The sequence below is a fragment of the Callithrix jacchus genome, chromosome 1 (genome assembly GCF_049354715.1).
Source record: "Callithrix jacchus isolate 240 chromosome 1, calJac240_pri, whole genome shotgun sequence".
In the NCBI taxonomy this organism is placed as follows: domain Eukaryota; kingdom Metazoa; phylum Chordata; class Mammalia; order Primates; family Cebidae; genus Callithrix; species Callithrix jacchus.
The window spans coordinates 153,896,155-153,919,248 of record NC_133502.1 but is presented as its reverse complement, the minus strand read 5'-3'; the positions used below and the strand labels follow the sequence as shown (position 1 = coordinate 153,919,248).

The window sequence follows — 23,094 nt, the reverse complement described above, 5'->3', positions numbered from 1 at the left end:
TGAGCCCCTGGATCTCTTTTTACTTCTAGCTTCAGCCTGCCACAAGGGGCCTGTCATGCATGCATGTGGACAACTCAGTCTGCATAAAAAGCTTCATCTGCACTTCCCACAAACTGCCAGCCATAGGGGTATATGCATCTGTAGTAGTCTTTTATCAGGATGGATTTGGACAAGATAACTGCACGTATGCTGGAGGCAAGCTTCAAGCTGACTGGGCAAGAAATTCTGGGGTCCTGGCTATCTGATAACAGTATAGAAGTCAGTGAAGGAACATGCATTCCAAGTAGGTGTAATCTCTTGGCTCCTCAATTTTTCATCCCATGAAGAAAGGCATAGCAAGAGTGTGGGGATCAGATTAGTTAGCTTGCCTTAGGTAGGTAACAAGGGAAGGGTTCCGGAGAACCCTCGGCCCATGGGTCAGTGCTCCATCCCATAACATAAAACAGCCTGGGAAAAAACTCAAGCTGCAGGCACCAACAAGGGAACTAGCACAGGGTGTTGTGCCTGGAGGCATGCCCATGGCTGCACAGATAGAAAAACCTACAGCCCATTTGGATAAAAACTTGCACAAACCTCCAGCTCACTCAGATAAAGGAACAAGGCCTGGCATAGAAATGACTTTGTCCTTCCTACAGTCAGCAGGTTCCCAGGAAAGTTTCTTTTCCTTTTGTAGGTATGGGCACAATGGGATCCAGTAGGTTCCAGTGGGTAGTCTACTTTCCTTTATTAGGACTCTAAGACTGGATTCTATGCATCATCACCTCAACCCGATTGGTCCCGGGCCAAACTTTCACTCCAGCTTCTGATAGTTCCTGGGCCAGGCTACGCAGCATCTATGAATCATCATTTCAGCTCCTGACTGGTCCCAGGCCAAGCTGAGTCACACGTTCACCAAGATAGCCCACAGACTAAGCATATTCTTTAGTCTGTGGGCTGTCCCCTTCTGTTCATAAAAACCCTGGACTCCAGCCTCATGGTGGGTACTCCCATTCAGGACCCCTTCTCTGCTGGCAGAGAGCTTTCTTCTTTCACTTACTAAACTTTTGTTCTAACCTCACCTTTGTGTCCACAATCCATAATCGTCTTGGAGGTAGGACAAGAAATCAGGGTGTTATCTCAGGCAATGAAAGACTGTTTCAACAACATAGTATAGAAGAGGGTAAGGGAATATGCATTCCAAGTAGGTATAATCTCTTGGCTCAGTTTTTCACCCCATGAAGAGAGGCACAGCAAGTGTGTGGGGATCAGGTCAGGGTCCCCTCTTACCCAAGCATAAATGCATGCACACACTCATGGTATCATACTCTATATATTGCTCGATGACTTTCTGTTTAATCATCTCACGGTTAAATACACTTCTATTAACAGCATGTCCTTTAACAGCTGTGTAAGAGCTCATGGAAATACCACAGTCTAACTATCTGCTGTTGTGCTGACCTTGTGCAAAAACAAACAAAAAATACAAGTACCATGCACTGTAAGTGTAAAATGGAGTTTAGTAAGGAAAAGTTTGGGCAGAAAAGTAGAGTGCACATAATAGCCTGAGCTCTTATGCCACAGAAATCCCAGCCAGGCAAAATTGGGCTGGTATACCAAGGAAAAGGCTTCAGTTAAGTAAGCCAACTGTCATAATGGTCTATATAACATTTATTGGGGGAGGGGAATGTGCAGAATATATAATATCTAGACCACAACTTAATAATGGTAATTTGTTACTGCAGCAAGTTAGAAAAGGGGAGCCTTCAAAATTCTGTTATCATATTCTTTTGTTGAGGCAACTTAGGCCTTTTTAACCAGTTCTTTGCCTTGCTACCAAAAAAGGAAAAGGAATTTACCTCTAAGGCCATTCACATGTGTACGTCTTCAATTAATAATTAGGTTGCTACTATTTGCTATGGTAATCCTGCAATGAATATTGGCTTTTTTGTGACTATATATGTAAGAGAAATACTTAGAAATTAACGATTATGTGCATTTAAAAATCTTGGTGTTGCTAAAATTGTTCTCCAGAAATGCAGCCGTTCACTTTCCATCTTCTATAGTGGTTTCTCAATCTTCGTTCATTCTTCTTCCTGTGACTTGAGACTATCCAGTCTCCTTTCATTCTTCTTACATAACTTCTTAGTTACAGGAGCTTCAGTCTCACTGATTTTTGTTTTTAATCTAAACTGCTTTCAAGTTAGAACAGGAATTTTAAAAAGGTTTAGGTTCTGATTCTCTTAGTTACCATTTACCAAAATGTAACCCAACACACGGCAAGATCCAAAGAAACCAAATTCCTAAGTATATTATAGTTACTTATACAGCATGTTGCATTTTCCATCTGTAGGTACACTGCTCAACACAGTGACTATGAGCAATATGAAACTCTTTATGTTTAAATTAATTAAAGTTAAGAATTCATTTGCTTAGTACACTAGCCATATTTAAAGTGCTCAGTAGCCGCCTACGGCTAGTCACTATTGTATTGGACTGCACAAATAACTTTTCATAATTGCATAAAATTCTGTTGAACAGTACTGTTCTAAAATGTTAAGCTTTTTAGGCAAAGGAACTATGACTTTTTTTTATATTCTCATCCCCAACAGCATATTGTATTTATACTTGAAAAAAATCAAGCAATGAAGCAAAAGAAAGCAGGAAAAATGTTTTTAAAATTTTAATGAGATATTCCAGATGCTTCTGTAAAATCTTAAGTGGGACATTCTATACAGAACATAAAATCATTTCAAAATACAAGTTACTCCACTTTGAATATCCTATTTTAAATTTAAAAAAACATTTAAAAAAGGCTTTGTCTTGTTTCTAAGGAAAATGAGGCAACGTGCTTATTAAAATACTATTGTGCAGCACTGAGTACATCATAAGTAGTTCATTAAAGGTCTTCATTCATAACATAAAGGCTAAACCTGAGGAATTAGAATTTTTATTATCACAACTGCATAGCAAAACCATGTCCAAATAATAGACATACTAAATCTGTAGATTCAGATAACCTGTAAACCATTTAATCCAATTTAAAGCAAAACCAATTATGTCAGGAGAGATACCAAGAGATATCCAGATAAACTAACAAGGTTTTGAAATGCTTCATTCTTTTTTTTTAAAATAACAATGCAATGAAGTTGTCAAATGTTCCATGGTTACATTTTATATCATTTACCCAGTGACAACAAACTGCCCAGCCATTTGGTTGTTTGGAAAGAATTTTTAGACCAAATTCACTCTTTGCATGTGGCACTGAGCAGCCCCAACTTCAAAGTGCAAATGCCTGCAAGGAAATGTAGCTTAATCCATTTGTTTATTTATGCCACTATTCTACACTGACACACCAATGCTGTGAAAGAGCTTTTATAGCTCTAGCAAAATAAGCTTGAGAAAATATAGAGAGGCCACAAATCATGCACAAACTAAATGAATATTAACGAGCATTTTAATTGGGGTTTTCTTTTATTTTTTAAGTCATGTTTGAAATCACTGGTGATACCACGTTAAGCACATGCTTTATCAAACTAAATGCAATCTAGAATTATTCAAACACTTAAATATCCATTATTATCCAAAAAGAACACTTTACATTTACATAGCACTTTACTGCTGCTGAAGCAATTTCACATACTCCATTTCATTTTATTCCTCACAACAGCCCTGTGAGGTAGGCTGTACAACTTATAGTTATTTTATAAATAAGGCAATAGAGGCCCAAAGATGATAAAGGATTATGTAGAGGTCATAGATCTAGTATATGGTAGAGCTAAGGTGATTAATTTTAAATACTGCAATAAAGAAGCCAAAATCCTTTTTATATCATATCCAGGGATTTTTAAGACTTGTGGATTTTAATATAAATTATTTCAAAACTTTAGCTGTTATCTGTCTTACAGTATGAATTAGTTATAAAGTTGATTTTAAAGAGTCTCCCTTAATAGGTAAATTAGACTCAGTGCTTTGGTACATTAGATATATAGGAAATGTTAAAAATCATGCATTCTCATGGCCCTTATGTTCTCCAAAAAGTTCCAATACTAACAAAAATGTGTTTTACCACTTACTATTTGAATTATTTTAATACTAGCAAAACTGAATAAGCTCCAGGCCAAAGCAAACACATTCACCTGCCTTCTGCCTTACATACTGTGAAATCCTCTACATGTCCATTCCCATGGACCAGCTTACATTGAATGGGTACCACTAAGAAAAGGTATCAGTTTAAACTCACTTAGCTTAAATGATTATGAATCAGAAGTCAGTACCTTATATTCACCCAGAAATAATATTCTTTTATTTAATAATTGAGTCATCTGAATAGAAAAGTGTACTCTGGCAAATTCTGGTATTTATTTATAAGTGAATACTAACTTTGATATGGCATGTCCAACAGTATCTTTTCAATGAAGACAACATAAACCAAATGTAATCAGTTTAAACTCAATTGTAACTAATTAAAAATGCTTAAATTGTTTAGGTTAATCAAATACTCCAGGTAACAAAGCTATTATATGTGACATATCAGGATCATAAATAACTGCAGAATGTGCATACTGTAAGAGACACATAAAACTAAACTATGCTGAATGCGAGGTAATCTTGCCATGATCATTCAGGAAACATTCATGATCGCTTATAATACTCCAATGCCAACATTACGAAATGTGTATTTTGGTTAAAAATAACAACTTTATGATTATCTGTATACTGAGTAAATTTATGTTGACCATACACTTCCCTAAAAGAATATATCTAAGAGTAAACACAAAATCAAAGAAGAAACTTTTTCAGACTCATTAAATGTGACTATATAAAAGTGAACCATTTATATGCAGTTAATTTGATTTTTTCTAGCAAACTATAAGACATTTTAAACTTCTGACTTATTAGTAAAACATTTTTAAGATGCAAACTCTGTCACACTACTCAAAAAGCTGCAAAACTATATGCACAGTACATCAAACTTCATTGGTTTTGGTTAATGTGCATACAAAGTAATCATCACATCTTTACTGCCATATCACAAACACTCAAATTTGTTGTATGAATTAGCTAATGAATGGAGACTGATCTTTTAAAAACAAATCACGTTTTAAAAAATAATTATTTTAAAATATAATTAATTTCTTAAGCCTGGAATCACATATTTTATAGTAAGAAGTCTACACTTTCCTCTTTAAATGAATACTCTTTGAAATAATCATTTTCCATATACTTTTCCAATTGTTTCCATAAGAAACAACAAAATTACTTAAGCAATTATAATTTTATGGACAAAGTATATAAAGAAAAATTAATCATTCTAGTCATGAAATAGCATATCTTAGCCTAATTAAAAGATTCCATTACATTCACTTTTACTATTTATACCACCAAGGATCAGTCACAAAAAATTCAAATTAAACATGATATTATTCATGCTTTAATTTCATAAATAAGTAAATAACAGCAAATCAGTATGTCTCTTTTAAAAGAATTACTGTTTGCAGAAAAGAGTAAATAGGCCAAGTCTAGCTGTATAGCAGTAGTTCACGATTTGTCAAGATGATACAGATGCCATCAATGCAACCCATGTATAGACAGGCATGTCCTTAATACTTACAATTAGTTTACCTTATACCTGGGACATTCAAATAATTGCTGTATATTAAATTTCTCTATGCATTAGTTATTAATGCTTGGTATCTACATATTTACCAAAATTTAAAGATATAATGTGACATGGTCAGCCATGAGAGACAAAAGGAATTGTCAAAAACTCTTTTCTACAGTGCTTAAGGCAGCTCCTTCATTTCTATATCCAGTTTAATAAAAGTAGTTTGGAATTCAGTTGCTAAAAGAGAAATGCAATACTAAATCCATGTTTTTATAAAACAACTGTTTTACACCTGTGATATATCCATTATAGTCAACCTCTCAAGCATTTCTTTTATAGAAAGCAATCATGTTTGACCTGTGGAAACAAAACCTAAATAAGCAACAAAAGATGTTTCAAAGGGTTTAATATTTTCTACAATGTTTTAAACTGAGCAAGAGCTCAATATTTTTAAATTCAAATGTCAATGAGAATATTATATATTATGGTTAATAGTTACCTTAAGATTATTTAAATAGGCACTATATTTGATTAGTTTTTAGTTTGGAATGAGGATGACAAACTTTTTTCAGTTTAACTTAACAACAAATAAAATAAAATAAAAACATCATAAACAAAAAACCCCACACATCTTGTTCTTTAATTTTAGAGACTTTTAAGAAAGACAGTAAGAAGAAATCCTCAGATTCTTATTTTGAAGTTAATAACTTCATAATTTATATCAAGTAATACATGTGATGAGAATTTGGACTCTGGATTTACTGAACTTATACTATTACTACAAAGCCTCTTAAGAGTTGAAACCTCTCCACTGGAGAGGTTTTCCAAACGAATATTAGAAAATTTTAAGCGAAGAGTTTCAAATGACAACAGGAACACAAGAATCATGTACACTCCTCCAGCCCTTGATTCATATATGCTTTTCCCCATGCCCCTGCAGCAGAGGGCCCTCACCACTTTAACATAATGCCCTGTAGCTTAAACATCAGTTGACACTGCATGGGTCAGGGACCAAGAGTATGCTTAGAGGAAAAAGGCACTGAATTAAGGAGAAGAAACAATTATGTAAGACAGTAGTAAAGAATTTTATACAAGAGCATCTGAACTTTTCTGTGTCATATTTGCTAAATTTCACTTAAAGCCACTCAACTACTAAAAATTTCTGCTTTCAGGTTTGAGTCTATGAAGGGCATTATAAATTTCCATTTACTTAGATCCTGGAATAGCCCCTCTACAGGAAACAGAACATCTTGAAAATTTCTTTCAAACTCTCTATGAGGAACAAAAACTAAAGTTATATTTCCTTGGAGAATCAAAAGAATACCTATTGGCATACTTTATTCTCTAACTGCTTTGCAGTTTTTAAAATTACCAACATGTCATTAGATAATAGTGTAGATATTAATGTCCTCTGGAAAAACAATATTCCAATTCAAATAAAACTCCTCATTTACATTTGTTTTATCAAGGAAACAAAACATCCTATCAGTAAGCAGTAAATTTTTATTTTTTTTGAGACAGAGTCTTGCTCTGTTGCCAGGCGCCAGGCTTGAGTGTAGTGGCACAATCTAGGCTCACTGCAACCTCCGCCTCCCGGGTTCAAGCAATTCTCCTGTCTCAGCTTCCCCAGTAGCTGGGAATACAGGCGCACGCCACCACACCCAGCTAATTTTTGTATTTTTAGTAGAGATGGGGTTTCACCATGTTGGCCAGGATGGTCTCAATCTCTTGACCTGGTGATCCGCCCGTCTCGGTCTCCCAAAGTGCTGGGATTACAGGCTTGAGCCACTGCACCTGGCTAGCAGTAAATTTTTAGAGAGAATGAGCTATTATTAATACTATTACACAGGTTTTTATGTAGAAAGCAACCCAAATGTAGGCAGTAATGGTCAATCCTTGGAGGAAGGTTATCATAGCACAATATATTTAAAATGAGAAAGAAAAAAAGACAACAAGAAAAATGAAAAGTTTCAAAATTAAGAAAAAACAAATTCAGACCTCTTAAAAATGCCCAAGGAATCATTAAATACTGTCATTTTAACTTTTAGTTTGGCTCAAAGGATGTGAATTACAAATTACAATTGACTTTTTAAGAATAGTTATGTTCTGCTTAATAACCATGGGTTTTACTCCAAGTTTGGGAAAGACATCTATGTCAATTTTTGGAATAATTAACATTTCTTTAACAAGAAAATGTAGCAAAGGACAGAGAGAAAACTAACCTCTGAATGAATGGTTGCTTGAAAAACCTATGTGCCAATTAAGTCAAAGATATGCAGATTTTTTTCAAAACAATTGCTTAAAACATTCCATATGTTATTCAAAAGAATATATACTTTGAGTATTTAGGTACCTCCTTTTATAACCTATCCTTCTTAGATAAAAATTGAGTAGTATGTTTTTCAATACGCTATGTAACTTTAATAAACTTTCATTCCTATTAGAGATGTTAAAAATCAGCATAATTATTACCAGTTAGTGCCACATTCAAGTGGGAATTTTACCAAACTACTAAAGGTAAGATTAAACTGTTGTGTTTAGAAACTTATCACAATATTTTGGAAAAAAGAAAATTATATACAATCTAGTAAATAAACAAAAGAGGATAATTTTGTAAAACTTATTTTAAAAAGAGGAAAAATAAACCATTTGAAAACATTTTCATCATTCCCAACATATGATTTCAATTTTTAGAAAACTTCAGAAGACTGTATTTTTAAAGCTTCTGTGTAAGAACTAAATAATAAGTAGTAACGGGATTTTTAAAAAAGACAAAGTACAGAAGAAAGAAGGCAAGACGTAAAAGCTTTTCTCCCCAGGACTAAGGGTTGCATATGTAATTAAACATATTAGAAGAATCAAAGTAATCCAAGAAATACAAAAATGACTTTTTATGGTAATTAAACACTGCCTTTCCCTCCGTTTACTCTTCAATCATTAGTTTCTTCCTTGGTATCTGCTTGCTTCTATGATACTGCACAGTAGGTTCCTGCAAATGCTTCACACTTTGTGTTTAATGATAACAGATTCCGGGCCTCAAAGCAGAACACAGCAAACCTGATTTTCACTACTCACAAATTCCTGTGATTAGTAACTGCACAGAAAAGGCCACCCAATCAAGAGGGAGGGTAAACGTATTCTGATTAGGCATTATTGAGTAACAAGATTGTTCAGGCTGCTAGCTGAACCAGTCATTCCATTTTCACTTTTCTGAAGTGTTCTCACAGCACTTGGAACCTGCATCCCAGTACTCAAAGAAAGTCCACCACACCATACCTAAGAAAAGACAAAAAAATCTAATCAAATCAAATTAGAACTTCAGTGATTTTAAAATTTCCATTTGTGGCAAAATGCCACACATATGAGCATCAATCATTCTCAAACAGGTAACCATCAAATTTTAGCTGAGGGGAAATGGAAAGACTAACTCAGAATTCTTTAGGAACCAGAGGCCAGAGGAAGTCCTGCTGGAAGCAGAACCAACTGAAGCAGCACCCAAGAGAGGAACTCAGGGCTACAGAAATAGAGAAACTTAATTGGATTAATCTAGGGAAAAGATACTACCTATCATTATTGATGCTAACCTTCACAACCAAGGGAAGCATAGAAAGCATCAACTTACTTCCCAATTATGCTTTTGGTTTTGATAATGAGATATAGCCTGAGACTATCAAGATCTAACACCCCTCTGTTAACAGTAAAATCTGTTTTCTTCCATACCTTGTTAACAAAAAGAACTCTTTTATAATTCTTTAAGAGGGACTCCTGACAAAAATGCAAATCACAATATCAGATGTACTTCCCATTTCTATCACGTATCAAAAATGTGAATGACTTTGTGAAAGATAAAACTGCTTTGCTTGTGAACAGAGCAGCTATGATTCAACAATGTGAGAAATAAGATTTGGGACACAGTCAAAAGAATTAAAATATGAAAATATAGATCTCACTGACACTACATCAACTATCCTGTATGTATTAATAGCAGACACAAGCTTAAAGCAAGGGAAATTTTTTTTTAAGTATCCTCACCTTCAATTATATCCTTAAGTGTATCTACTAAGTAACTACATTATTGTACCAAAGAATCTACTGAACTGTGAAATTCACAACTATATCATCAACATTCTAAATTCTCAAAACTAGCAGGCTCAGTAATGATAACTCCCAAAATACAAAAGCAACTTTCTGATTATAAAACTACTATATTATTTTTTGGAAAGTATTTAAATGGTTTAGAAAAATATTTACTGAAAATATTTACTCAAAATCTAACATGATCAATGCAAAGGGAAATCAATGGAAGAAAGTCAGTCTTTTCAATAAATGGTACTGAAACAATTGGACAGACACACAAAAATGAACTTCAAGCCATACCTTATACCTTACACAAAAATTAACTCAAAATAATCACGAACCTAAATGTAAAATCTACAACTGTCAAACTTCAAGAAGAAAACATAAACCCTTTGTGACTGTGAGTTGGGCAAATTGTTACCCATAAAGGGAAAAAAGATTACTAAATTGGACTTCATATCGAAATGAAAAACTTCTCTTTGAAACATTCAGAAAATGAAAATGCAAACCATAAACCAGGAGAAAATATTTGCAAAGCATATATCTGATAAAGGATTCATATCCAAACTGTATAAATAACTCTTTTTAAATATAGGAAAACAAGGCCAGGTACAGTGCCTCATGCCTGTAATCTGAGTACTTTGCGGTACCAAGGCTGGCAGATCATTTGAGTCCAGGACTTTGAGACCAGCCTGGGCAACATGGAAAAACCCAGCTGTACAAAAAAACTTTTAAATAGCTGGTATAGTCTCAGCTATTCAGGAGGCTGAGGTGGGAGGAACACTTGAGCCCAGGCAGTTGTGGTTGCAGTAAGCTATGATTGCACCACTGTACTCTAGCCTGGGTGACAGAGCGAGACCCTGTCTTAAAAATAAAGTAGAATAAAAAATAAGAAAACAATTAAGTCCTAAAAAGCAAAGAATTTTAACCGCTACTTCAAAGAAATTATATGAATGGCAAATAAGGACATGAAACATCATTTGTCATTAGGAAAGTACAAATAAAAATACAATAACATACCACTATACACCTATTAAAATGGCTTAACAACAACAAAAAATCTGTTAATACCAAATAAGAGCAAGGATATGACCAATTCTCATATCACTGATAGAAAGGCAAAAAATGGTACAGCCACTTTGGAAAACATTTTGGTAGTTCCCTATGACATTAAACATATACTTTCAATGTGATACAGCAAGCCTATTACTACTGTTAGGTATTTATCCAAGGGAAAATCCCATATGTAAACGTTTATAGTGATTTTATTCATAACTGCTCCAAACTGGGAAAAACCCAAGTGTCTTTCAACTGGCGAATGAATGAACTGTGTTACATACATATATGAAATACTCAGCAATGAAAAAGAAAATAGTGACACCACAACAAAATGGATGAATTTCGAATGCATTATACTACAGAATTAAAAGGCTACATACCATACAATTCTATTTATATGATGTTCTGGAAAAGGCAAAACTACTGGGCCTATGAAATGGTTACTGATAGCTAGAGCTCATTGCGTGGAGGGTCCACTATAAAGGAACACAAAGGAATTTTCTAGGGTGATGGAAATGCTCTGTATCTTCATTATGGTGGTTTTACAACTCTAGGCATTTGCTAAAAAACACAGAATTGCATCATACTATAAATTATATTTCAGTAAAACTGACTTAAAATTAATCTTGTACACAAAGCATTTAACAGTGGTTAATAAAAAACTTCAATGAAAGAAAAAAATTTTTAACAAGTTTAAAATAATTTCTTGCAGAATCTTATGACATTTGCTAATATAATTAGAGTATTATTTGGAATGAAAAACAAAAACTCAGTACATTCACACAAGATAGATTCAAATTAAAAATTAAATCTACTCTTTGTAAAAGCATATCTCAGACTTGGAAAACCTTTTTCTGCATTCCACATGGTAAACAATTTGTCCTTGATGGACCAGTTTGGAAAAACATCCAAAAATGCATAATATAGCCGAGGCTTATACAAAGTCAAAAAAAAAAAAGAAAAGAAAAGAAAAAGAAACAACCCTTCCAATATCTTTATGTTTCCATGAGCAATAATTTTAGTCACTAATTGCTTACCTTTAATGTAAAAGTAAAAGTAGGTGTCCTGGTTATTAGTATTGTTTTAAACTTAAGAGTTTAAGGTATCTAGAATAAATAATTATTATAGATAATGAGATTTTAAAGCACTGTACTTTAAACCCACTCAAACTCTGAAAACTTCCTCCTTATAGTTGAGAAGTTACAATTAGGGATGATGACAGAAGAACACACATGCAAAAATATTCTAAGTTTGCATTTGAAATACACCATCTCGATTTATAGAGGTAGCCTCCAAATTTAAGAAAAATTCTAGCCAAAGTAACAGAAACTTTAACTGGATCCCAGAACTCCCCACAGGAGCCTAACCTATGAAGAAATGCAGAGGGCTACCAGTTGGAAAAAAACAGCAACATTTTCTTAAAAAAATAAATTTAAAGCCATGTTTCATTTTTTTTTTACATGATTTTTTTTATCAGCCTGAAATTGAGTAGACCTGCAATCACATAGGATGTAATTACTGTGTGGTGTGCATACATATATTCAGCATAGCACACTAAGACAGTCATCTAATATTGTACAAAGACAACAATGCACTATGATCTTGTCAATATGGAATTCCATAGGAAATTCAAGAATGTACTTAGATCCCTACTTCATACCAAACACATCAATTCTACATTGTACTTGCATTGTAAATGCAGTCTATATCTAAATATGCAACATATACCTTTTAGAAGACAAGAATATTTTCATGACCTTGGGAGTGCATACTGATTTCTTAAACAGAATACAAAAAGTGCTAACTGTAAATGAAAAAATTGATAAACTCAACAAAATTAACTTTTGTTTATCAAACGATACCAACAAGGGAAAAGGAAAGCCAGAGTGAAGAAGATCCTACAAATTAATTCATAATAGGAAGACAACCTAATAGAAATACAAGCAAAAGATCTGAACAGTCAAAAAATATACCCAAATAGTCAACAAACATGTCAAAAGGTGCTCAACAGCACTAATACTCAAGGATATGCAAATTAAAACCACAATGTAATATATTATCCACTAGGACAAAAATTTTTTTAAAGGTATTACCAAGCGTTGACAAGGATTTGAAGAAACTCAAATTCTCACATACTGCTAGTTGTAAATTAGCATAACCAACCACTTTGGAAAACTGGCAGTACTATTACAGTTGATTACACATGTACCATACAATCTAGCAATCCTAATCATAGGTATATACTCAATGGAAATATACACATACATTTATCAAAAGACATGAACAAAAATATTCACAGCAGTTCTATTTGTATAAACCCACAAATGGAAACCACCCACATATCCAACTAAATTAGAATGTATAAATTGTGATACAGTCACAGAATGGAAAACTATACAGCTATAGTTCATGAGAATGAATGAACTATATAACCACATAGAATATGGATAAATCCCACAAACAATGTTGAGTCAAAAAGATACTGTGTGATTCTATTTATATAAAACTGAAAATGAAGTAAAGTAAATTTGTGTTTTTTTTTTCTGAGCCAGAGTCTCACTCTGTCACCAGGCTGGAGTGCAATGGCACGATGTCAGCTCACTGCAACCTCCACCTCCCGGGTTCAAGTGATTCTCCTGCCTAAGCCTCCTGAGTAGCTGGGATTACAGGCACACACCACCACGCCCAGCTAATTTTTGTCTTTTCAGTAGAGACGGGGTTTTACCATGTAGGCCAGGATGATCTCGATCTCCTGACCTTGTGATCCGCCCACCTTGACCTCCCAAAGTGCTAGGATTATAGGCATGAACCACTGCACCTGGCCAAACTTGGGGTATTAAAAGTCAATACAGTGTTAACGCTGGAGAAGGGCCATCAGGGACTGGAAATGGACACTAGAGAGGGCTTCTGAGGTTCTCGTAATGTTCTAGGTGCTGGTTACATATTTGAGTGCAATCCTATAAAAACTCATCAAACTACGTATTTATAATTTGTACTTCATGCATTAACTTCAATAAAATAAACCAAAAATATATGAAAATCACAGATTTGGGAGGGGAGAATTGGGGAAAGGGAGAAGAATATGAAGAAAAAATAAAATATTCTCCTTATAGTCACCAAACCAAGTAAATTAGGCATATATAAAATATAAAACATACTAACCATGAAACCAGGTAATAGTGGCTGAGTAAATTTTGTCTTAAAGGAATATAGCAACTGTTTCGAGTTTGCATCATAGAATGAAAGTTGACCTAAAAAAGAAAGAAAAAAGCCTATTAAACAAAAAATTATAACATTTAATTCTAATGTATAATCATGCAAAAAAGTAATAATATATAAGTTGGCATTCATTTCTCTTATAAACTATGAGAACTGGATTAATTATTCTCACACGAAAATCAGAAGGACATATACTTAAGTTTTCAAAGCCCAATCCAATTTTCTTCCCCTGGTTTTCAAGACCTCCATAATATCTCTATAATCTGGCACTATTCTACTTATTTAATGCAAACGATTTCTTTATCATTATTTAACAATGGCTTCATAAGTCCAATATAAACCAAGACCATTTCTTCCTCCTTATTTTTTCTATAACTAGGCTCTCACCCAAATCCTAATCACCAATTAAGGGTTACTCTATTAAGCCTTGTCTTCTGTCTACCTGAAGCCATACTCATACTCCAGTCTCTAAAATCACAGTATAATTATCATTGCTTCAATTTTGTTAAGTTTTTTTTTTCCAATAGAGGCGGGGTATTGCTATTTTGTATAAGCTGGTCTTGAACTCCTGAGCTTAAGCAATCCTTTCTGTACCTCAGACTCCCAAAGTGGTAGAATTACAAGCATGAGCCACTATGCTTGACCTGCTTTGTTTATTTTTAAAATCATCTCACAGTGTATCTTTCAATAGGATCATGCCCTAAAAAAAAGCTGTCTGTCTGACCTCAAACTGTCCAACCTAATGGCATCCTTACAACTGTTATCACTTCTTAAAACTCTTCTCTGATGACCATTCTCTTGGTTTGTATCATAACTCTGGGGGTAACTTCACAATCTCCTCCTTTTCTTCCTATTCTAAATGTAGCTGCTTTGTCCACACTCTTTTTTCTTTATATAATGCTTCCTTAATAAATCAACTGCCACCAAAGAGGAAGATAAAAGAAACTAGTATGTATGACAATACCATGTAGGTTGCTTAATGTTTTGAGGTAATGTATGTAAAGTACCCAGTACTTTGATCACAAAGTTAGTAAATAGCAGAACAGTAATGCTTAAATATATTGTTCTGTATAATCTTCAATAGCAATTCTGTAATACTGTCTCAAATATTTAGCATCAGCTCTACTTAACTGCTGAGTTCTGGCACTGAATTTCAAAATGCTTGCTAAACGTGCCATATGGTTATCCTGCTGGCATTTCATTTCCCCCCAAAACTCTATGCTCCCTATCCTGTTGACACTGTCATCCTCTTGATCACACTGACTGGAACCTCAAAGTCATTTTCAATTGTCTCTCCTTAGCTGATCCATATTTAGTTACTAAATCCTATGAATTCTACTTCCACACTGTCAAATCCACTCTTAATTCTCTACTGCTCAGATCCTTGTTGCCAGTTACTCAGCAAACACTTATTAAGGGCTTACTATGTGAAAAGCACTTGCCAGGCAATAAGGACTTAATAGCTAACAAAAGAGACACAGTCCTGCTCTACACTGTTTGAAGACTGCTTCCTGAAAAGTCTTATGTTGTCTATGCTTTTAATCTCTTCCAGCTTAAACCACTGATTCTCTAATATTTCTAAAATTAGATTATTTTATGACTATAGTGTTCTAAAACATGCAGAACCATCCCTCCCCACTACTAAAGACCACTCCATTATTATTTTTCAAGGCTCTCAGAATCTGATCCCATTCCACAATACAACTTCCCCTTGCCATATGTTATGCTCTAGGCTAAAAATTCTATCTCACTACTACTTTTGTGGACTCACATAGCATGGGAAAAGAAAGAGAAGATAAGCAAATGTTGTCTTTGTAGTTGAAAGAGAAAAAGAAAATGTGTGCTAATAAATTTGCCATTTATCCTGAGAAAAATGATTTATCTGATTCAAAGTAGGTTAAAAAACAAACAACACAAAAAAACTGACATGTCATCACTAAAAAAACTGCTTTTTCTCCTTTTTTGAGTAAATTAATTGATAGCTCATGGAATTATTTGGGCAGAATATTACTAAAATAACAAAACTTAGTATTATTAGGTTAAGTGTCAACTTGGAGATAAAACATCTAGGGAATTACTTTAGTTCAACATTATGTCATCTTCAAATTTATTACACATTAGATGACTGTAGAGAATATGCTTATGAAATAACTAATTCAATGGGATTTAAACTTTTCTCAAAATATAAATATCAAGTTAATTTTCAGATGATTTTAACAGGAGGGGAAACGTGGCCAAGTCTATTAAGATGAAACTAAAAAAGGGTAACTGTAATAGCCATCATTTATATTATATATAACATTGAGTTATTTTTAAAAACTCTAAACTGGCTGAACGTGGTGGCTGATGCCAGTAATCCCAGCACTTTGGGAGGCTGAGGCAGGTGGATCACTTGAGGTCAGAAGTTCAAGACCAACCTGGCCAACATGGTGAAACCCTGTCTCTACTAAAAATACAAAGATTAGCAAGGTGTGGTGGCGCATTTCAGGAGGCTTGAACCTGGGAGGTGGAGGTTACAGTAAGCTGAGATTGTGCCACTGCACTCCAGCCTGGGCAACAGAGCAAAACTCCATCTCAAAAAAAAAAAAAAAAACTCTAAACTGACTAATAAAAGAAGAAAAAGAATTTAACATAATGCCATGAAAAAAGATCTAGTAGACTAGGGTAGCTACAAGCTCAATACTGGTCAGCAGTGCTAAGTCATATTATTAGAAGTAGCACAGACAAATTAGTGCCCTTTGCCACTCAGAGGTCATGTGTTCCACTCTAATAACCAACCTTTAAGAAAAACACTGACATACAAGACAGGCATAGGAGATTATAAAGACTTGGAAAAATTAAATTTTAACAGGAGCAGCTAATAACAGAGAATATATGGTCTGGAAAAACAGGGAAAGAAAAGCAATGTTAGCATACCCATAGTTTTTAATAAACAAGAATTATCATACAAATATTAATGAGGAAATATAATTCTGTGTTCATTCAGATAGCAAAATTTAAGAGCAACAGTCTCCGGAGTTATAGGGAGACAAAGCGAGTCAACTTAAGAAAAATATTCTAACCAAGAGCTGTCCAACAATGAAACAGCCTGCTTTCTAAGACAGTAAACTTCACATTAAAAGTTCTTCAAAGGGGATAACATGGGGAGAAATGCTGGATACAGATGAAAGGGGAATAGAGGCAGCAAACCACCTGGTTATGTATGCACCTATGCAACAACCCTGCATGACCTGCACATGTACCCCAGAACCTAAAGTAAAATAAAAAAATTTAAAAAAAAATTATTCAAGCACAGGAGTGCCAACAACCTGCAGAGATAATGTAATAATGATTTTTTATACTGTGTCAGATGGAGTAATTTCTTTTCATTTCTTTTTTTGATTAGACCACAATGCGTTAATAGTCCTGTAATAAGTTCTGATATTGGGGGAAAACCCCTTTGGCCCTTATAAAGATATCACGAGTCATTCTGAGGAGTATCTTTAAAGACAGCATCTTGAAAATTAAGAACATTCCATTCATATCAAGTTTGATGGGGTTTGGCACAATAAAAATTTGCTGTATAGCTTATATTTACTAGGATAGTAGAAAATACGGCTCTTGTAACTTCCAGAATTTTAAAAAAATTTTCATAGGTACATAGTAGTACATAAAATGTTTTCATATAGGCATGCAATGTGTAATAAACACATCATGTAAAATGGGGTATTCATCCTGGGTTGGGTAATTTCTAAGGTCTATTTCAACTAGAAAATTTTGACTACCACTCTTTAGAGGTAAAGGTAATAAAACATTGTAAGGAAGGAATTAAAATGGACAGAAGAAATGTTAGTGCTGAAGACTAAAATTAGCAAAATCTTTCAGATTTAGTATATTATAAATGAGTACTTTTGTAGAGCTCCAGGCAGACATCACACATATCATTCTAGTCAATTCTAAAACTGAGATTATGATTGTGATCAAAAGTCTATTTGATCAAAATGTCGTTACCACAATACAAATGGAAATCCTGTGGTACTGAAATTCAAGCAACTATGATGAAATAATGGATAAGAAAATAAACTTACCCCCATCAAAATCACAAAATACACCTATTTTTTCAGGAACAGTAACATCCAAAGCTTTGACTTTATTATTATGCTTTGCTGCAAATGTGTTTTGTAGCCAGTTGTTGACATGGATACACCAACTAGTGTTTGTCTTTCCCAACTGGTCAAATTTCCCCAACGTTTTGTATGCTACTCCTACACTGTAGGATTTACAATCCTTCTGGGCCTTGACTTCCCAATAATGTTGTCCACTTTCAATAGCAGTGTCTCCTACAAAAGATCAGAAAGGTAGATTTGACTCTTATCCCTTTGTTATGAGTCACATAGGTTTACCTATCACTCTTCAAAAAAAAAGGCACAAAAAATTTTATTCAAGTCCTTTTTGTATAAGAATAATCATGTTAACCCATAGACACTAAATGCAGAGTGCCTGCTATAATTTTACCTTTAGGTTTAGTGTTATTCTTCTGAACATAAAATGCTTATGAGATTTTATTCCTTACTATCTCCCCTCCAGGTTTATATATATAAAGATGTGGGAACACTATGTAAGCTAAAGTTGAGTTTTAAAAGTATCAATATTAGTAAGACACTCTGAAAACTCCCCAAAGTAATTAGGCTTCAATTGAGAAAAACTTCTTGCAAAGATTTACTCAATATACAGGCAGTCACTTTGAGTGGGAAGTCCACCAGTGTGATTGTGATGCTTTTAATCTGAGATAATAAAGAACAATTATGTTTTATCCTACCCAGCACTGTGTATGATTCTCCAGTAAAACGATCTCTACTGCCTCTTACTGCTGGTGGCCTGGAGCCTACAGATGTTCGTTTTGGGGATGGTGTACCACTTCTAGATAAGCAAGAAGAAAAAAGAAAAACAAACATTTCATATTATAAGTGTTTCATAAACTAAAATTACAATTCATGGAAGAAACCTCTGAAAAGATTTCTAATTATGCTATAGAAATAACATTCAATTTAATCTAAACTATTATTAAAGCGCACTATCAATTATAAACACTGAAATGTAAGAAGCTATCAATACAGAGCAGGCTGAAAACACTAATGGCATGCAGACTGAGCAAGGCTTATACAAAAAACACACAGCTGAAATAAGAAAGGATGCTAAAATGCGACAAGACTTACTAAAGGAAACAAAAAGAACTCAAGAAAGATAATGAGTTACAGCTTACTTTTTTTTGCAATTAAACTTAAAAGCAAAGAGAGGTTTCTTCTTATAAGCACAACTAAATAAACCTTTTTATAAATAGTGAGTATTTTGCTCTGAATCTTGCTTTCTTAAAAATAGAAATGGTGGCCAGGCATGGTGGCTCACACCTGTAATCCCAGCACTTTGGAGGTCAAGGCAAGTGGATCACCTGAGGTCGGAAGTTCAAGACCAGCCTGACCAACATGGAGAAACCTCATCTCTACTAAACATACAAAATTAGCTGGGCATCATGGCACATGCCTGTAATCCCAGCTACTCATGTGGCTGAGGCAGGATAATCACTTATACCCAGGAAGCAGAGGTTGTGGTGAGCCAAGATTGCACCACTGCACTTCAGCATGGGCAACGAGAGCAGAAACTCCGTCTCAAAAAAAAAAAAAAAAAGAAAGAAAGAAATGGCAATTGTCCAAATCCATGCACAGGCTAATATCAAGTATTATAAAGCATTTCTCCTACTAAAATAGACAAGATCCACCTTGACTTCCTCTTATATGAAATTATATGATATATGGAAAACTTGAGAATACTGGGATCTTTACTAACTTTCAAAAACTCAAAATAGATTAAGTCCCAAAGATGTTTTCAAAATAACATTTTAATTATATTGAATTACTGCATTTAAAAAAAGATATTTTTGTCAAGATTATCCTAAAGTTATTATTTAGAGAAAATGGGATAACTATATTTTCACCACTAATTAGAAGTAAAAATACATTTTTCCAACATAGCACTGGAAATTTTCTTCCTAAGAAAAGATCAATTTAGTAGATTTTAATATAAGCTATCAATACTAGAATAGAAATGCCTGACAAAGGCAAAACAAGAATACAGATAAAATTTAAAGTCATTTCATATGATTCATTTCATATAATTCAGTGACTTCATTCTGCATTATTTAAATGTCTTGCTATCAGCAGATTTATTAGACAATTTCAAAGAACTCAGGACCACTTCAACTGTCTTTTTAGTGAATAGTATTAAGTAGCAAAAGTATAGGTCTAGAACTATAACATTCACATGACTTAGTTTATTCCTTCCCAAGGGATTTCAAAGGTACTTTTTGTAAAGGTATTTATTTAAAAAGACACTTAAAAAGTGACTATAGGTTCTATTTGAACAGACAGCATGAACAAAGCTGAATGTGGAAAGATAGATTAAAAATTCTGTGAAACTTGTGCTAAGGAAGAAAGTAGTTTCTTGCCATTGGGTAGGGGGACAGCAAAACAGAATGTGAGGAGGAAAACTTTCCAGAATAGTTGTTGAAGTCTTCTCCAAAATGAAGGATAGAAACAAATAAAAATTATTAAACATTTATATTCTTTATCCTGAATAACAAAAATATATGTTTTCACTTCTTCAAGGTTTGGAATGACCACGTTTTCTAAGCTGATACTTATACAATACTTGCAAGAGTCAGTAGTAAGAAAGTAAAACTGAAAACACTGTCAACTGATAACTCAGTAAGAAAGAACTACATCATAATTTTCTTTCAGACTCATTTTATACAAGCTGATAGAGAATGTTAAAAGCCTGATTACAAAAGGTCTATGTGTTTTCAAAAGTTTTCTCTTAAGCTCAGGAGAAAATATAACATTGTATTTGCCCCAAAGTTTAAAAAAAAAAAAAAGTACGTGTAGCTCTATATTCATGATCTTGTAGGGGGCAAACAATCTTGAAACCAGCGATTTTTAAACCATTTCCTGAACTCAAGGAAATCCACAGATGCTACAGAGGTACTATGGGAAGAAGCCAGCTTTAGGTCTTCTTCCCTTTTTTAACCAGCTATACTTTTCTCTTTTTAGACTAGGCTTCTGGAAATACTTCATTAAAGAAACCACACTGTTGTTTTTTTTAAAAAAGGTGTGAAAAACAGTATTTTAGATGCAACATTAAAGGAAGACAGGAAAAGAAAGAAGGTAAAAGTAAAATTGTTGCAACATGGTATATAAATTATAACAAAAAAGCTTTTAGGTCTCCAGAACTTTAATAAAAGAACTTTGTGTGACTGAGGTTATCTGAAATGAAAGTACATTCTCCCTTAGGAAAAAAAATGGGTGCAGAGCTCACCAAAGATTACCCAGTTTATCAAGTTACCAATTCATAAATTGACGACATATCAATCTTCCTCTGCCCAAGTTATTCAATAGCAAATATTGGTAATTATGCAAAAATGAACTCACTTTTAATTAATCAAAAATGTCAGTATTTGTGAAAAATTACTTTTATAACTAGAAAAGGAAGATGGGATACAATAATCTCAGAACACTAGCTCTTCATTATATCTAACTTGACTTCAAAGCCCAGTGCTTTTTAGTATTGCTAGTATTCTCCTTACTACTAACAGTCATGACTATGGTTGCTATTCAGCTGAGAAACAGAGCAAAGAAAGTCAACAAGATTTTGTTGTGGGTAACTAGGTAAGAATCAAATGAAAGGTTGAAGTAGATGTGTAATCAGGAGTGAGAAGGAATTAAATGAGCCAAACCAGTGGTTTTCCTACATAGTTGCACTTGGGAAACATTAAAAAATGCAAATTACCAGGATTTATCATAAACTACTAAATCAGATGCTGGAGGGTAGGCTTGAGAAACACATGTCTGTGTTTTTAAAATAAGAATTTCAAGACTTTGCTGTTCAGCTGGGCTAGGAGCCACTGAGGTAAAACAAAGCAAAACTCTCCTATTAAGGAGCAAGGATCAAAAGTGTGATGAAAGGCCAGGCGCAGTGGCTCACGCCTGTAATCCCAGCACTTTGGGAGGCTGAGGCGGGTGGATCATGAGGTCAAGAGATCAAGACCATCCTGGTCAACATGGTGAAACCCCATCTCTACTAAAAATACAAAAATTAGCTGGGCATGGTGGTGCACACCTGTAATCCCAGCTACTCAGGAGGCTGAGGCAGGAAAATTGCCTGAACCCAGGAGGCGGAGGTTGCGGTGAGCCGAGATCGCGCCATTGCACTCCAGCCTGGGTAACAAGACGGAAACTCCATCTCAAAGAAAAAAAAAAAAGGGGGTGATGAAAAGACAGGTTTTACACAATCTATCATATGGCACCCTTAGTCCTTGTTTGCTATGGCAAGTGAGGAACTTGGCTATGGAGTAGCTGAGGAAAGGGAAATAACTGTTGCTAGGAACCACATCTCATCTCTGCATCCTCAGTACACAGTAGGTGTACAGTATCTGACTAGAAGGAGTTCATCTGAGTAAACAGATAGTAAATTTGTGATATTACCAATTAAGGACCATCTGTATCTTCCTGAGTAAATATGTGATATTATCAATTAGGGACCATCTGTACCTTCCTGAGTCAAAGTACTAAATTGGAAAAACAAAAGCCTTTGGCATTTTGTAATACATCAATGATTGTCAATTGAAAAGGCACAACAGAATGAGAAACAATCAGGAAACTTTTTCAAAATACACTGATGTTCACCTCCCCAACTGGTGGGTCAGAGGGTCTGCTGAGAGAAAACATGCATTCTGAAAAATATTTCCCAAGTAACTCAGGGCAACAAATAGAAAGTGAAAGTCATATAAATAAATAGAAAAATTTCACTTAGCACTGCTTCGAAATGTGTTAAGAGCTCTTTTGATAACCAGAAAAACAATTTTTAAAAATTTATAACTTACCAGTAGTAAAGAAAGGGAAGCATGGAGAAAAGAAAAACAGACATAACTATTGACATTGGCAGTTGAATTTCAGAGAAAAGTTAAATAAGGAGAACTCTTCCATTGCTGCATTCCAGACTTCCAATCCTAAGTCACTTTTGCAAGAAACAACTTACAAGTTTTACGTCAAGCATGATCTCCTCCCATCCCCTCCCTCACCCAGTGTTAAGAACACCCTGGCCACTTAACTGCCTGAATTTAAGTA

At 34.3% G+C, this 23,094-nt stretch overlaps 1 protein-coding gene across 18 annotated transcripts in view; it reads right to left on the bottom strand.

Moving 5' to 3' along the window:
- Window positions 1-2,646: 2,646 nt before the first annotated feature.
- FSD1L (fibronectin type III and SPRY domain containing 1 like) overlaps window positions 2,647-23,094 on the bottom strand; it is an 85,037-nt gene continuing 64,589 nt past the window's right edge. For 10 of the 18 annotated variants that reach the window (XM_035253721.3, XM_078373806.1, XM_009000755.5 and 7 more), the window contains 4 exons: window positions 18,738-18,838; window positions 18,007-18,258; window positions 13,883-13,971; window positions 2,647-8,860 (listed from right to left, as the gene is read on the bottom strand). In XM_035253721.3, coding sequence (XP_035109612.3) covers window positions 8,735-8,860; window positions 13,883-13,971; window positions 18,007-18,258; window positions 18,738-18,838 — 568 coding nt within the window. In that variant the 3' untranslated portion in view covers window positions 2,647-8,734. The remainder of the gene's footprint in view (window positions 8,861-13,882; window positions 13,972-18,006; window positions 18,259-18,737; window positions 18,839-23,094) is intronic. The other 8 variants (XM_078373808.1, XM_009000759.5, XM_002743171.7 and 5 more) reach the window with 3 other exon arrangements.